This window comes from Neofelis nebulosa, chromosome 16 (assembly GCF_028018385.1).
Source record: "Neofelis nebulosa isolate mNeoNeb1 chromosome 16, mNeoNeb1.pri, whole genome shotgun sequence".
NCBI lineage: Eukaryota > Metazoa > Chordata > Mammalia > Carnivora > Felidae > Neofelis > Neofelis nebulosa.
This window is the reverse complement of record NC_080797.1, coordinates 48,418,044-48,434,947: the sequence shown is the minus strand read 5'-3', so window position 1 is coordinate 48,434,947 and position 16,904 is coordinate 48,418,044. Positions and strand designations below refer to the sequence as shown.

Below are 16,904 nucleotides of genomic sequence, written 5' to 3'. Positions count from 1 at the left end.
TGATCTCATGGCTCATGGGTTTGAGTCCTGTGTCAGGCTCTGTGCTGACAGCTCAGAGCCTGGAGCCTGCTTTGGATTCTTTGTCTCCCTCTCTCTCTGTGCCTCCCTGGCTCACACACACTCTCTCTCTGTCTCTCTGTCTCTTTCTCTCATAAAGAAATAAATATTTTTTTAAATATTAAAAAAAGAAAAAAGAAAATACATTGATAAATATACCTGAGAAGAGAAACTGGTAAGACTAATGTACTGACAGTGTCAACAGCACTGGAGATTACAATGAACGAATTAACCACACAGGGAATGTTAGAGGAACCATCATCGCTAACCTTACTTTAAGAACAAATACAGAGAGGGGTGCCTGAGTGGCTCAGTCAGTTAAGCATCCAGCTTCAGCTCAGTCATGATCTCACGGTTCATGAGTTTGAGCCCCACATCAGGCTCTGTGCTGACAGCTCACAGCCTGGAGCCTGCTTGGGATTCTTTGTCTCTCCCTCTCTCTGCCCCTCCCTGCTGTGCTCTGTCTCTGTCCCCATCTCTGTCTCTCTCTCAAAAGTAAATAAACATTAAAAAAAAAAAAAAAGAACAAACACAGAGATTGGGTCCTTATGTGATTTTTCAATAAAGGCTCAGGTTTCTAGAATTGAACAGAAAACCGTTTAGACACCAAAGGAAATAACTGCAAAATAGTTACCTATAAAAAATTTAGATTCTTAATTTTTACAAAAAATATCTAAAAACACACATTATACTGCCTTTTGAATTTTAATGACACTAATAGCTTTATTTAACAAACATTGAGAGACTACTATGTGCAAAGCACTGTGCTAGGTGCCATGAAAGATACAGATATGAAAAAGACATAGTCCCTGCCCACAAGGAGCGTATAATCTAGTGGGGGAGACAGACAAATACACAAATAACTAGAATACAAGGCAGTAAACAACAGAGGGGCAAGTGCTGACTGTGGCCTGAGTGTGACATAACTAGCCTCAAGGTTCCAATTTGAAACACTGGTGATCTGGTGTTGGCTGCTTTGAAAAAAATCCCATCTCAAGATCAGCATAACAGATGTTTAAATGGTCATACCCAAGCAGCTGGAGGCAAGAGACTAGGCCAGGTGGAGGGGCTGTTTGCAACTGTCATGCCTACATACGTGGTGCTGATACAAGTATGTAGGGACAGCTAAAAAACAAAAACAAAAACAAAACAAAAAAAATACATATATCATCTGTCCTTTGGTTAATGGCTATAGCTACTGTTTTAAACAATATATTTTTATATAAAAAGGAATTTGTATAATCCCAGAAAAATCAATTTAAGGATTAATAATAATTCAACAAAGAATCTTGCCATAGGCAATTTTCTTATTTACTAGTTGATTAAGTCTTTTCTCTAAATATCTATAAAGCTCTGTAGCAATTAAACAGTTAGACATCTAAGTATTGCTGAGTAAAAACCTCTTATGTTTAGCCTTCTGAAGGAAATGGTCACATACCTGATAACCTGATATAATACTATTCTAATAGCAACAAGAAGGCTTTAAAGAGATTTAAGGAAAATAATTTTTAATGCTTCAAATGCAAATGGAATACACGCTGATTAAATACAATTCAATGTTCTTTGAAAATACCTCAGTGACAGCATTTGATACCAGTTAAGGCCAGCAAAATTGAAGTGAGGAAAATATCACATGTATTGTCTTTCATTGGTTTTGTATATCATTGCCTAGGACTATGGCAACTCAATCTTTTCTTTGAAAATTCCATTTATTGGTATTGGTGAACTTTGATTTGCTTTTAGCTCATATGCTAATAACAGCTGCTGACCCCTTCCTCTTGGTAGTGCTATTTAATATAAATGTCAAAGTAGAAGCACATTTCCTGGCTGCTTTTCCTACTTCCTGAATTGGAGGATTCACTGCTTAGCCTGTTTCCTTCCGTGTGTCACTGTGATCCTGGGACCTCTGCTGCTTTCGCTCAAGGAAACGAGCACGTGCATCTGATATGGACTTATCATCATTTCTTCTTTGCATTTTCTTTAGGACTTCTTTTGAGATTCCATCTGAAAACATTATAAATTAATCCAGTTAAACTTTAGTTGTGAAACTCAGTACTAGAAATGTTAAGAGAAGGAGATGCCCTGATTTTTCAATGCTAAGGAGGAAAAAAAGAAAACTAAAATTTGCCCTTTCAAAAGAAAACAATGTAGCCTATGGTTAAAAAAATAAAGAGCATGCCGGCTCCTGGGTGGCTCAATGGGTTGAATTTCCAAATTCAGCTCAGGTCATGATCTCACATTTTGTGAGTTAGAGCCCTGGACTGGGCTCTGAGCTGGTGGTGTGGGGCCTGCTTGGGATTCTCTCCCTCTCTCCCTTTTCTTTCTACCCCTCCCCCACTCTCGTTCTCTCTTTCAAAATAAATAAAATTAAAAAAAACAAAAAAAAACGAGCATGGAGCAGTGCCTGGGTGGTTCAGTTGGTTAAGCATCCAACTCTTGATCTCGGTTCAGGTCACAAGACCAAGTTTGTGAGATCGAGCCCCACAATGTCAGCATGGAGTCTGCTTGGGATTCTCTCTCCTTCTCTCTCTGTCCCTCCCCTGCTCATACTCTCTCTCTCAAAAATAAATAAACTTTAAAAAAAAAAAAAAAGAGCATGGAAAAAATAAATAAGTCAATTAAAATAAATAAATGAATGAATGCATGGAGGCCTAAAGAGCCAGAACTGACCCTAATTTAATCATGTACTACAGTTATATACTGCAATAGAACACTACATTTCTAAAGACTCTTCCAGATCTATTTTTCATGACATTAAAAAAGGATCATAAAAAAAAAAAAAAAAAAAAAAAAAAAAAAAAAAAAAGGATCATAAAATTTGCTCCATAAATCAGCCTCAGAAAGCTTTACTGAAAAGCTTTTTGTATATGTGAGCTGAGAATTAAACTTTCTGTCCTACTTCATTCAGTACAACTGTTTACACCTCCCAACTAGGGATCTCACATTTCACAGAAAAATCCCCTGGGTGGGGTGGGGGGGAGGGGAAGATGTTCTGAAGTAATAGTCACAAAATTTTATAAACAAAATAAAAACAGCAATGGACTACTGGGAAACTGTATGGCATTATGGTTAAGAGTTTAGGTCAAATTCAAAATACAGACTCACAAATGATTAGCTATGGGATTTTTCAGCAAATTATTATACATTGCTAAGTATTTCCTCATCTATAAAGGGGGGATGTGTACTTCCCTCATAGATAGGGTTATTGTGAAAACTCAATGAGGTAATTAATGCAAGTTGTTAGCACATGGTAAAAGCTCAACAGATATTGTTTTTATTAATAATGTTGGACAGAGGGATTAAGGAAAACATGATTAACTGGAAGAAAAGAAGGAAGTCAAAGTATCAAAGTCTGAGACTCATGACAACTCTTTGCTTTCTGAGGAGATAGAGCCAGAATCTAAGCTCTATACAATATTTCCATAATTATATGAGAATTTGGATATTTATGCTCCCTGGACTTAAGTTACTAGAACAAATGACTGACTCACCCTTTAGATGCTTTACATTTTCCTTATTTGTCCATCTCCTTCTTGCATCTTCTCTCACTTCACGTCGGGCCACACTGCTCAAATCATGTGCATTAAATTCATGCAACTTGGGTAACAAGTCTCTCACCCATTCATAACGGATTGGACACACAATTCTTGCGTAGACTTTGGTGGTAACTAATACCTCATGAAAAATGATCCATTCGAGTTTGGTTTCTTGTTCATGAAGCTATACAAAAGAATTTATTTAAGGATGGTTAACTCAGTAACCTGCCTTATTCCACATTAGACCAGCCAAACACTAATAGCCCCAAATCTTCTGAATTAATTCCTATAATTTTCAATCAAACAGAAGGCATGGGCCAAGCAGTGCCTTTACAGCTTTATGTAATAAAGATATACGCTAGGGGTGCCTGGGTGGCTTTATCAGTTAAACAGCTGACTCTTGATTTCGGCTCAGGTCGTGGTCTCAATGTTGTGAGGTGGGGCTCCACACTGGGCGTGGAGCCTGCTTGGGATTCTCTCTCCACCCCCACCCCCCAAATAAATAAATGGACTTAAAAAAAAAATGGACTCAACATAACCACAAAGTGAAAAGTAGAAAACATTTGTGTATTACTTATTCCCATACCTTTACAAATGTCTTCCCTTTATTAAAAAATAAGACACTTAAAAAATAATAATAGGCACTTACTGCTGAGGAAGGATGAATGTGGACTGGGCTTCCACGCCCATCCATTGTGCAAAATGTTCTCCCAACAGATCTAAAAACCAAAAAACCAAATGATAAAGATAAGAACACTAAAATAATTAAATAAGTAGAGCACTAAGTCTAACAATGTACAATTATAATAATGTGTTCTACCACAAAGAGTTTTATAAGCAGAAGTTTAAACTTACTTGTCACTGTAACTTCTCTACCAAGCCATCTTAAATAATGATACATCTTAAACAGTCATTTCAGTTAAGCACAAACATTTCTTGTTAATAAGTATTAATGTTAACAATATTGATAATATTTATGCTTTAACATTTCTAAAATGATTTTGTAATAAATCCTCAAAACAACCTATGAGTTTTGAGAGTAAGTTACTTTTATTAAGAGGTCAAAACAGATTAAAACAAATCAACTAGCCTTCCAAAGGTCACAGAGTTAATGTATGGTGAAATCAAGTTCCAAACATAGGTCTTCTGACTTAAATCTTTCTATGATGATCTCTTTTTAAAGAGATAATTTTCACTATTCTAAAATCTGATAATTAGAATTTTGCACCTATTGTTTCTGTAATTCATGTTCTTAACTTCAAATTTGTATCCTCTTCTACAGTTCCTTACATAAATGTTATTCCAAAAACTTGTCAAAATATTAGCCCTAGTTCAACCATCACCACAGATGATTTCCTATAATACTTTATATACATTCCCATTATAACCCAGATCAGATTGCATTATAATTGTTTATATACTATGCAATATATATATATACATATATGTATATATACACACATATATGTATATGTGTGTATGTATGTATATATATACACATATATGTATATATATATATATTTGTACAGTACAAAAAACCACTTTTTTTTTTTTGAGAGAGAGACAGAGTACCCACAACCAGGGGAGGAGCAAGGGGGGGGAAGAGGGAGAAGGAGAGGGAGAGGGAGAGGGAGAGGCAGAGGAAGGGAGAGGGAGAGGGAGGGAGAGGGAGAGAGGGAAAGAGGGAGAGGGAGGGAGAGGGAGAGGGAGAGGAAGAGGGAGAGGGAGAGGGAGAGGGAGAGGGAGAGGGAGAGGGAGAGGGAGAGGGAGAGGGAGAGAGGGAGAGAGAGAGAGAGAGAGAGAGAGAGAGAGAGAGAATTCCAAGCAGGCTCCACACCTAGCTCAATCCTATGTACTATGAGATCATGACCTAAGCCAAAATCAATAATGGGATGCTTAATTGACTGAGCCACCCAGGTGCCCCCCAAAAAATCTTTTTTACTTGAACCATTTGAATTAGTTACCAACCTTATGCCCCATCATCCCCAAATATCTGAGTGTGCATTTCCCATAATCAAGGACATTCTCTTACATAACCATAATACAACCATCAAAACCAGGGAATTAACACCAATACATCACTAACATCTAATCCTCAGGCCCCACTGAAGTTTTAACCAGATGTCCTAATAAAATCTTTTATAGCAAAAGAATCCAACTCAGAATCAAGTATTAACTTTACGTTTCATGTCCCCTTAGTCTACCTCATTGTGGCAGTCTTTCTTTGACCTTCATGATCTTGACAGTTGTTTTGTTATTTATTTATTTATTTATTTATTTATTTATTTATTTATTTATTTATTTTATTTTGAGAGAGAGAGAGAGAAAGCAAGCATGTGCGTGGCCAAGGGGCAAATAGAGAATCCCAAACAGGCTCTGTGCTGTCAGTGCAGAGCCTGACTTGGGGTTTGTTCCCATGACTGTGAGATTATGACCTGAGCCGAAATCAACAGTCAGGCACTCAATCAACTGAGCCCCTATTTATTTTTTCTGAAAGAGAGAGAGAGCTCATGAGCGGGGAGAGGGGCAGAAGGAGAGAGAGAAAAAATCCCAAGCAGGCTCCATGCTCAGCATGAAGCCCAACTCGGTGCTCAATCCAATGACCCTGGGATCATGACATGAGCTAAAATCAAGAGTTGGATGCTTTACGACCCTAGCCACCCAGGCACCCTTTGACAGCTTTTTGAATAGTAATTTTTTGTACACTCCTCAATTTGAATTTGTCTGTTTCAGGATGATTAGATTTAGGTAATGCATCTTTGGCAGGAACATCACAGATGTTAAGCTGTGTTTTTCATTATATTCTATCAGGAAGAACATGGTTTCAATCTGTTTCATTACTAATGGTGTTCACTTTGATGGCTTGATTTGGGTAGCATCTGCCAGGCTTCTCCATGAAAAGTTACTTTTTTCCTTTTTCCCTTAGTAATTAAGAATTTTGTGGAGGGGCGCCTGGGTGGCTCAGCCCGTTAAGTGTCCAACTTTGGCTCAGGTTGTGATCTCACCGTCCGTGAATGAGCCCCATGTTGGGCTCTGTGCTGACAGCTCAGAGCCTGGAGCCTGCTTCAGATTCTGTGTCTCCCTCTCTCTCTCTGCCTCTCCCCTGCTCTCTCTCTCTCAAAAATAAACAAACATTAAAAATTAAAAAAAAAAAAAAAAAAAAAAATTTTATGGAGAGGTGCTCAACTAATTCCATTTGTCATTAAACTTCTAATTTATTCATTTAGTAATTTATATGACTATAGACCCATGATTTCAGATTTTATTTAGTGGGCTATATAATCTATTACTATCATTATTTATTCTGATGCTTAATATGTCCTATATTTGATCAATTGGAGCCTATTCAAGCTAGCTCCAGTGTACTTCTAACATGGCCTCAACCTTCATTGATCCCTTCTTGCTTGCTGGCAAAATAAGATGTTCTCAGCTCATCTTGTACTTTCCCACCCCTATTTCTCCAAACAGTTCTAAGTCCTTTATGTGGCAGATGGCTGTTTCAAGTCAAGATCAAGGGCACTGAGTATATTTATTGCTATTACGGTGTTACTGCTCCCAGTGCATCTGAGAGCTAGGGTATTTTTGTATGTATGTATTTACACATATACAAACACATATAACATATATATACCATAACATATATTTTCATTCCCACATGTATATATCCATCCATCTAACTATATTGAGAACCATAAGTTCACAATAAAACCCTAAAATTTCAATCCAACACCACAGGGTTTATTCTCATTTTCTCCCATTCAGTATTTATAACTCCCTTCACCATTCCTTAATACACTGAATTATGTGATTAATTCCTTTCTATATAATGAATCTCCCATCACCACCATTGTTATCCCTTTCCCTAAGAAGATGCCCTCCTTCTCTACACTCAGACTCTAACACTCAACACCAAACATATCCCATATGAGTGCCTTCTCCATCCTGCTCAATTACTAACATTCCACACCACCCTATCTTTCCTCAGGGATGCCATGCTCAACATGTTTGTCTTTCATACTCCACACAGAGCCTCACTCCTCTGCAAGAAAACCCTTGTCATTCAACTTAGGTGCCGATATCCCATGCTAGACAGCTGTCCTACAAATTCCCTCCTACCAAACTTAAGTTCCAATATCCCACTCTGTACCACTGCAGTTCCCCCGGCACAAGTGAAAATCATGAAGAGTCATTGTAATTGATGTCATCATAATCACAGAGCTTAAATAAACCACCAATCTTTAATATTAAATAGTTCAACATTGTAGCCAAATACAGTAGTATTCTTTATCCATTTCTCAAGCTCATTATTGCTTACCTTCGAGCTACATTTTTGAAATAGCCTGCACAAAGACATCTCCGTAGTACTTCATGTTTAGGGCCTTCAAAGGTCTCTCTTGGGAAATCACTTTGCTATAGAAAGAATATATATACAGTGGTAATCTCACAGAATAATATGAAATGATCTTTTATTTTGAAAACTACATGTTTCTAAAGACTTCTGTTTCTGGCCATATGAAGTAAGAGGGATTAGATTTACCCTTCTGCTTGAAACAACCAAAAAATGTTTTATATGAAATAATGATTTCCAAAACACTGTATATCAAGTAATAAAGGACAGCGATCTCTGAGAAGTAAATGAAGTATGGGAAATAAGTGAAGTAAGTCCAACAACTGCCCCAGGTTACGGTCAACCTTGAGAGAGATTCTAGATGAAGGGTCAGGGAAGGAAAAACCCAGTGGAACCTGAAGAACACCCTGAGCTAAAGAGGCAGAGCTGAGAGTCCAGGAAGACCAAGATGGCTAGAGTTCACAGGCCAAGAGTTCAGGAGAGAAGAGAACTCGGATAGAAACAGAACTCCAGAGATCTGCAGGAGGGCCTCTGCCAGTGTTCAACTGAGCACTAAATTAGCATATAAATGTGAGGAAACTACCCAAGGCCAGGGAAAGAACTTCCCCAAAGGATAACAGTGAACAGTGCTTGGTACTCACGCACACAGTTAGGAATGGGGTCTATTCCTACAAACCGGAGATCAGAATACCTCATAATTTGCATAGTTTGGGGTACAGTACTCAGAGAATCTTGCCAAAATTTGATTTAAGATCACTATAGCAATCACCTGTTTAAGCTTCCTGATTAGTTCTCGAAGTTGAGCTTCAACACGAAATGCTGAAAATAAGCATCTCCAATGAATCCAGTGTTTTTGGCACCACGAAGCTGGAGCTCCACTGCAGAACAAAAATACTGGTATCTTTAAAATATCCTCTCGAAGTGAAAGTCTAACAGGTGCACCTGGCGGGTTCAGTCAGTAGAGCATGTGACTCTTAATCTCAGGGTCATGAGTTGGAACCCCATACTGGACATAGAGTTCACTTTAAAAAAAAAAAAAAGGCAGTCTAACATTCTCATTTCTATTACAAAACTAAAAACAAATAAGCATCAGTTAGCCCTTTTATGAGACCTGTCCCATTACTGAGAAAGCCACTTAAGGAATTTGAGGAAACAAATTAATGTAGATGCCTCTGAGTGAATTAAAAATAATTTGTAAATTAATTTCTTTTTATACATATATGGTTTAACAAATATCCAATCATTTTCTCATCTAAGGGACTTCTAGCAAATCAAAATTCTATAAGGTCATTTTCAAGAAAGAATTAGGAAGAGAAGAAAGAAGAGAACTAATATTATAAAATAAATGCCTACTTAGTAATAGTCACCCAACATAGATAAATCTCACTAATGTTCACAAAAATGCCTTAAGGTCAACAGTATCCCCACTGAACCTTACTGTCTAAAGTCACATAGTAAATACATATTGGAGCTATATTTTAAACTGACACTTTCTAGGGGCATCAGGGTGGCTCAGTCGGTTAAGCTTCCAACTCTTGGTTTCGACCCAGGTCATGATCTCAGGGTTCATGAGTTCCAGCCCCACACTGGGCTCTACCCTGACAGCACAGACAGAGCCTGCTTGCAATTCTCTCTCTCCCTGCCCCTCCCCTGCTTGCTCTCTCTCTCAAAAAAAAAAAAAAAAAAAAAATAAATAAATAAATAAATAAACAAACTTAAAAAAAAAAGTTTAGGGACACCTTGGGCGGCTCAGTCAGTCAAACATCCGACTTTGTGTCAGGTCATGATACCATGGTTAATAGGTTTGAGCCCCAAGTCGGGTTCAGTGCTGACAGCTCAGAGCCCAGAGTCAGCTTCAGACACGGTGTTTCTCTCTCTCTCTCTCTCTCTCTCTCTCTCTCTCTCTCTCTCTGTCCCTCCCCCACTCATGCTCTGTCTCTCTCAAAAATAAACATTTAAAAAACATTTAACCTGACACTTTCTAGTACATAGAACTATTTCACATACCTTGATTTGCACTGTTCAAAGATGACAGCTAAAGTTGCAAAGTCATTAAATCCTCCAGCTTTAGCTGCCAATTCTCGATGTCTTTGTTCTGCTTCCTTCTGGTACTCTGGATCAACTAAAATGACAAGTTGAGAGGCAATTTAGTTATACTTTACATCAAATGCCTACATTCATTTTGTTTATTCAAGGTCAGTAGAATCTGCCTCACCATCTGCAGTGGAATAAGACAGAACTATATTAACTCTTGGGGAAGGGCTCTATTTACTTCCATAACTTCTTTTCTTCTTTTTTTTAAAAAATTTTTTTAAATGTTTATTTATTTTTGCAAAAGAGAGAGTGTGAGTGGGGGAGGGGCAGAGAGAGAAGGAGACCAAACTCCAAAGCAGGTTCCAGTGTGAGCTGTCAGCACAGAGCCCAACGCAAGGCTCAAACCCACAAGCCATGAGATCATGACCTGAGTTGAAGTCAGATGCTTAACTGACTGAGCCACCCACTCTTCTTAAGTTTTTGTTTATTTATTTTGAGAAAGAGCACGAACGTGCACACACAAATTTGTGCGCACAGGGGTGGGGAGGGGCAGAGAGAGAGGGAGAGGATCTTAAGCAGGCCCTGCATTGTCAGCATGGAGCCCGACTTGGGGCTGGAACTTAAGAACCATGATATCATGACTTGAGCCGAAATCAAAGGTCAGACGCTTAACTGACTGAGCCACCCAGGCACCCCACTCCTTTCCTTCTTTTAACCATACTTCAGAGATTTAACCAGAACAGTAACATTAATCCTCTCAATACATTTGCCTTTAAAATAGTATTTAGAATTTATTTTTTAAGTTCAGTTTGATCATAAGAGTAACCCATGTTCATGGTAAAAAAATTATGTAAAAGTTCAACATTCCCCACTTTTGTCACATTACCCATAAACCAATCATCATGGCTAACCACTGTTATGAATGTGTGTCCTTCAAGATATTTTCTTTTTCTTTTTTTTTAATATTTATTGATCTTGGGGAGAGTGCAAGTGGGAGATGGGCAGAGAGAGGGGGACAGAGGATCCAAAGCCGGCTCTGCACTGACAGGCTGACAGCAGAGAGCCTGATGTGGGGCTCGAACTCATGAACCATGAGATCATGACCTGAGCTGAAGTTAGACGCTCAACCGACTGAGCCACCCAGGTGTCCTGTTCAAGTTATTTTCTATGTGTATACCAGCCAATGAATACAGTGGTTTATTTTTACATAAATCCATTATATGTTTTGAAACTTCATTTAATAATGGGCTTCATATCAGTACAAGTAGAATTATTCATTCTCAGAATAGCTACATTGTACTCCCCAGGGATATAAGAACATTTGAGGAACACAATTTAACCAGTCCCTATTTATCCAGTTCCTATTTATGGGCAATTAGACCATCATATAAGCAGAACTGAACTACTACGAGCCTTTTGTTTTTTTTAACTTTATATTGAAGTAAAACATGCATGCAGAAAACTACCAGATCACAACTGTACAGCTCAATGTTAATAAACATAATAGACCAATGTACCCAATACCCAAATCAATAAACAGAATATTACTAACATCCAGAAGCCCTCTTTTTGCTCTCCTTCCAATAACTACCTATTCTCTTCCACAAACCATGTTCTGACTTCTGACCCCACAGAAGGCTTTTGTATAAATTTTGTATAAATGTACTTCATGTGTCTGATTTCTTTTGCTCAACATTTGTTTTTGAGATTTATCTCTTACTGACAATGACCCTATCCCACTCAGGATTGATATGCTCTCTGATTGCCCAAGTTCCCTACATACCACTTTGCCCAAGCTAAATTTCTTTCAGAGTACCACTTTTTTTTTTTTTTTTTTTCAAAATTTCCTAGGGCTCCTTCATTCATTGTACCACATCGTACTACAGTTTGTTCTCCTTCAGTAAACCCATCACAACTAGATTTAGCATAGGCACCATGTTCCCTGGTATTAGAGAGAAGTACTTATATAGACTATGAAGTGAATCTGCAAAGCAGCAGACCCTGGTCTTAGGAGGAAGGGAATCTGATTAAAGAAAACACCCATGAAGATAAAAAGTCTTTCATCCCAGGCTTTAAGTAGCTTCGACCTTTGTTACCTAGGTGACAACTAAAGGAAGCAGTTAGAGACAAGAGGAGAGAGAATATGATTACGGGCCATACAAACAGCCCTGTCAAGGTGAAAATACAGTTCCCATCTCCTGAACCACTCAGGGAAATTGACTTTTAAGCCAAAACATTTAATTTCAAGCACTGAATCACCATTGCCCTAAAGGTATTATGACAAAAGTCAAATTGCCCTAGACTCAAGCATCACCCTGACCTGGCTCCCAACACTAGGAGACAAGCCTATCTATCAGACAGGAGCTCCTGGATCAATGAATTGTGTTTCCTGCTATAGAATTGTAGAGTGCCTTGGACTCCTGGGGTATGAACCTTCAGAGACACTTCTTGCCTGGGCTCAGTTCTTCCTTTCTCTGCCTCTAGCTGACCATTCAATTTGGCTGTAATACCTACTAGCACAATTTACACAGGTGGCTTACTATCTCTTATTAAAATGTCAGAATAACTGCAACAAATTTTAGTGTAGATTAAAATTTTAAGCTCAGCTCATATTCTGTGAAGATTAACTCTGTGTGGTTAATGTTGGATCCCTGCTGTTTAGAGCGGTGGCTTGCTCACTCACATTTTTAAAAATGTAGAGAGCATATCACTTCCCTGGTTGTCCATCCCACATTGCTACCTTCTCTATGTCTCTGTCTCTTTCCTTCATTATTCTCAAAGTCAAGAGAATAGAAACATTGTTTTGTTCCTTTTCCCTGACTCTCCCCCCAAAATAGACTAATTAAAATTAAAACACGCAGAAGTCCCAGAGTAAATTCCGGATATGTACAGGAAAGTCACAATCCATATCATACACAGTTCCTACAATCTCAGCAAGTTTATCCTCTAACTAAACAAAAGTTTGACTAGCCATCTTTAATTACTTTCCAGTAGGCTTGTCATTGTCTTTAATTTATTATCTTTCCCCAGATGAAATTCTATTATCAGTTTTATCTCATGCAAATAGGCAGATATTACTGAGGCAAGAACTGTAAGAAGGTGAAGCAGCAAAACAAGGTTATGTCAGCTGAACCTTTCCATTTGGGAAAATAATTTAATACTTTTCTATATAGCAATCAATCAGAAAGCAAAACTATTTCACAGAGGACATCAATAATAATAACAACAGTCCTCAGAGCTGAAGCAGAAGAATAAAACAATGAGTGTCCCATACACATAAAACACCCTTTATTTCTAAAAATATCACAGTTAAAATGAAAGATTTAGAACCTACCCAGTGTTGTTATTTTAAATTTGTTCCATTTTAAGGCAATGCCTTTAGGTGGTTTAAAAAAAAAAAAAAAAACCTAGAAAATATTTAACAGCCCTCACTCCATTGTCTGACTTCTAAAGTAGTCCCTATACTAGGAGACATTGTATACAGTTCACTACAGCAAAAGAGAGATTACTAAAAATGCTGACAGTATGATCATTTTGATGTTTATAATCTCTGTTTAATGTTAGATCTGAGAATACTACCCAGTTTTACCAGTAAGGATACAGTAAACCAAATTAGATGATCTATAAAGACCCAAGCCAGAAAGTACTGCTTAACTTATAAAGACTACAAATGCAGCTGGAAAGCCAATACACGTTTTGGGTATAACAAGATCTCACCAAGTCACCATCTCAAAAGCTGAAGCTACATTTTGCAGCAGCTAAAGTTCTTCATGATCCAGGTTTAAAAATTAGGTGTATATTTATATATAAGCCATAGTATCTAAGTATGAATAAAAAACTGGTAGCAATTGTTGCCTCTAGGAATCAGACCTAAGGACATGTTTAAGAGAGAAGAACTTACTTTTCATTTAATACTTTGTGTAGTGTTTGAATTTTTAACTATATACATGTATGGGGAATAGTTTGAGGAGTTAGGTGAAACCTCTCTTCCAGATAGACATTTGTTAAACTAGTCAAAATTACCAAAGACAATCATTCAAGGTCTCTGGAGATTGACTGAATCTATGGAATTCAGTGAGAACAGTAGGCAGCATCACATCTGAGTAGGAACTACACTCAACCCCCCATAGTTTTGTGTGTGGAAGAGGGCTTAGCAGCCTGAAAGCGGCACCCTTTTCCTCACCTCCAGCTCCTACTCTGTAAGGAGGATCAGGTGCAAATAGCTAATGAATGGGGGGACAGCTAATGACAGTGCATCACAGCTTTCCATTCCCTTACAGCTCTGTAACGCAGAAAAGCTGGCCTAGTGAGCACGACAGCTGAGTGGTAGCTCCCACTACTCCCAGTTTTCTAGAGCTATTCCAGGTTTCTGGGTTGTTGGGGTTTTTTGGCAGCTGGTAAATATCTGCAGAGGCCATCTCACCAAGCTTTGTGCTGAAGAAGATGTATACTGGGCAGAGGTGGTAAGTGAAGCAACAGTTCCCATCACCTCTCATTTCAAGCTTCTGCTCTATAGAGAGGATCCTGGTGGGGCAGCCAGTGAATAGTAGATTCCCAATCTACTCCCAGCTCCTGCTCCACAGCACAGAGGTTCTTCCCAGGAGAGGATGGAGATAAGCACTGTTAAAAACCAGCAATAATTTGTCCCTGCCAAGGTGGAGGGGTAACTTTATCTGGACTAGACTTTGGAGCAATTTATGCCCCAAGAACACTGTCAAAAACAACAGAGCAATCAGCAATCAGTGGAGACTAATAGCTTAATCTGTTACCATTTGAGGCAGACTAACAAAAAATTAGGCAGATAGGCCAAATCTTAACAGAAAAATCAGAGAACCTACTAAACCCATAGTTGTCCTGATATTCTAAAAGACTATGTAGATGCCCAAGGTTTTACCTTCTGAGAAGCAAAAGGAAAGGCAACATCTGCACCTCTGGTCTATGGCTGAACACAGGAGAAACTCATTAACTCTCTGAACTATGAAAACAGTCTCCAGACCACACAACACAGATCCAAAAGTAAAGGGTGAAAACATCACTAGCTTAAGTCTTAAGTACAACCTCCAACCAACTAGTAGCTGAGTAGCTGACTCTCAATAGCAGCGAGGGCTGGCAGAAGAATCAGCAAAATATACATCAAGAGAGAGTATGCAAACCAAAGAACAGAGAAAAAAAGAATGATGAAAGATGAGCAGTCTCAGAGAAATGATGTATAATGGACTGTCAAAAGGAAAGAAGAGAAAGAGGCAGAAAAAAAGTTAATGAAATGACGGTAGAAAAATTCCAAAATCTGATGAAAAACATTAATCTACACACTGAGGAACAGTAACGAACTCCAAGTAGGATAAAAGAAAAAAGATCCATCAACACATAATAGCCAAAATACTGAGAATAGCTAAAGAAAAATGACTTATTAAACACAAGAGAAAGCCAATAAAATTAACAAAGGACTTCTCATTAGAAGTGATAGATGCTGGAAGACTGTGGGTTGATATATTCATAGTGTTGAAAGAAACTGTCAACTAAGAATCCTACATCCAGTAAAACAATCTTTCAAAATGAAGGCAAAATAAAAACATTCCCAGATAGCAAAACCTGAAAGAATACATTGTGGTAATACCTGACTTACTGGAAATAATAAAGGAAGGTAATCAGACTGAAAGGAAGTGACATTAGACAATAATTTGAATGACACTGAAAAAGAGCATTGATTAAGTATGTAGGTATGTAAAAGAGAGAATATAATTATTTCTTCTATCATATCCCCTTATGTGATTTAAAAAGAAATTGCATGAAACATTATCTATAAAATTGTGTTGTTTGGGGGCGCCTGGGTAGTTCCAACGGTTAAGCACCAGACTTTTGGTTTCAGTGCAGGTCAGAATCTCACGATTTCATATGTTTGAGCCCTGTGTAAATAAACTTAAAAAAAATTGTGTTGTTGGGCCTATAACATAGAATATATTTGACAATAACAACTCATGTATATGTATTATCTATTTTTTAAATTTATCTATTTTGAGAGAGAGAGTGTATGTGCGGGGAGTAGGGGCAGAGATAGAGGGCTCTGTGCTGCCAGCATGGAGCCCAATGTAGGGCTCGAACCCACAAACTGCAAGATCATGACCCAAGTGAAAACCAAGAGCTGGATGCTCAACTGACTGAGCCACCCAGGCGCCCCTATTTTTGAAAAAAGAGGCGTAGGTCAGTATTTATGGGGAAAAAACCTCAATCCTGTGTCTGATGTAACAATAGAAAAGGTCACTGCTTTATAGCTACATTTTCATTCTGTGGAATTTAGAAACACTGATAAATCTCTGAAATACCTTAGTACTTTCAGGGTCATTCATGTTTCATATCCATTTACATGACCAACATCAAGCGCTTCACAAAGGCAAGACTTAATCAAAAATACAGTACCAAATCAAAGCACAGACTCTAAGACATATTCTTATTGGTTATAATCTCTGAATAGTCTAAAGAGTTAGATTTATGTCCACAGATATCTAAGACCGAGTATTAGGATCACAAAGGGAAGTCTCTCATTTCCTTGAGTGCCTACAAATATAATTCACTTTCAAATAATGTTTTGCTAAAGTGTAGGTCCCAAATAAAGGCCTTTGAGATACCAAAAACGAACTTAAGGACTTGATTAAAAACAAAACAAAACAAAAAACCACACACACACATAGTTAAAATTTAAGACCTGAAAAACCTAAAAAGCTAAGAACTTGAGTCAACAATCTTCTGAGACAGAAGATTAGAAATAAAAATTTTAAAACCAATACCTGGACTTCTACATCCAGTTCTGGAATAGACTTAATTTTTCATCCTTTCTTGTTTATGTATATTACAAACCCCAAATACAGTATTACAATATTTCCTTTAAAACTTCCTATGTTTTAATATATATGACAACAATTGCACACACC

General features: G+C 37.9%; 1 protein-coding gene across 1 annotated transcript in view; it reads right to left on the bottom strand.

Moving 5' to 3' along the window:
* Window positions 1–749: 749 nt before the first annotated feature.
* The window catches only part of DHX40 (DEAH-box helicase 40), a 47,493-nt gene continuing 31,338 nt past the window's right edge, over window positions 750–16,904 (bottom strand). Inside the window, exons 13-18 of the mRNA XM_058704919.1 lie at window positions 9,949–10,063; window positions 8,711–8,819; window positions 7,909–8,003; window positions 4,243–4,312; window positions 3,549–3,777; window positions 750–2,061 (exon numbers count right to left, since the gene is read on the bottom strand). Coding sequence (XP_058560902.1) covers window positions 1,922–2,061; window positions 3,549–3,777; window positions 4,243–4,312; window positions 7,909–8,003; window positions 8,711–8,819; window positions 9,949–10,063 — 758 coding nt within the window. The 3' untranslated portion in view covers window positions 750–1,921. The remainder of the gene's footprint in view (window positions 2,062–3,548; window positions 3,778–4,242; window positions 4,313–7,908; window positions 8,004–8,710; window positions 8,820–9,948; window positions 10,064–16,904) is intronic.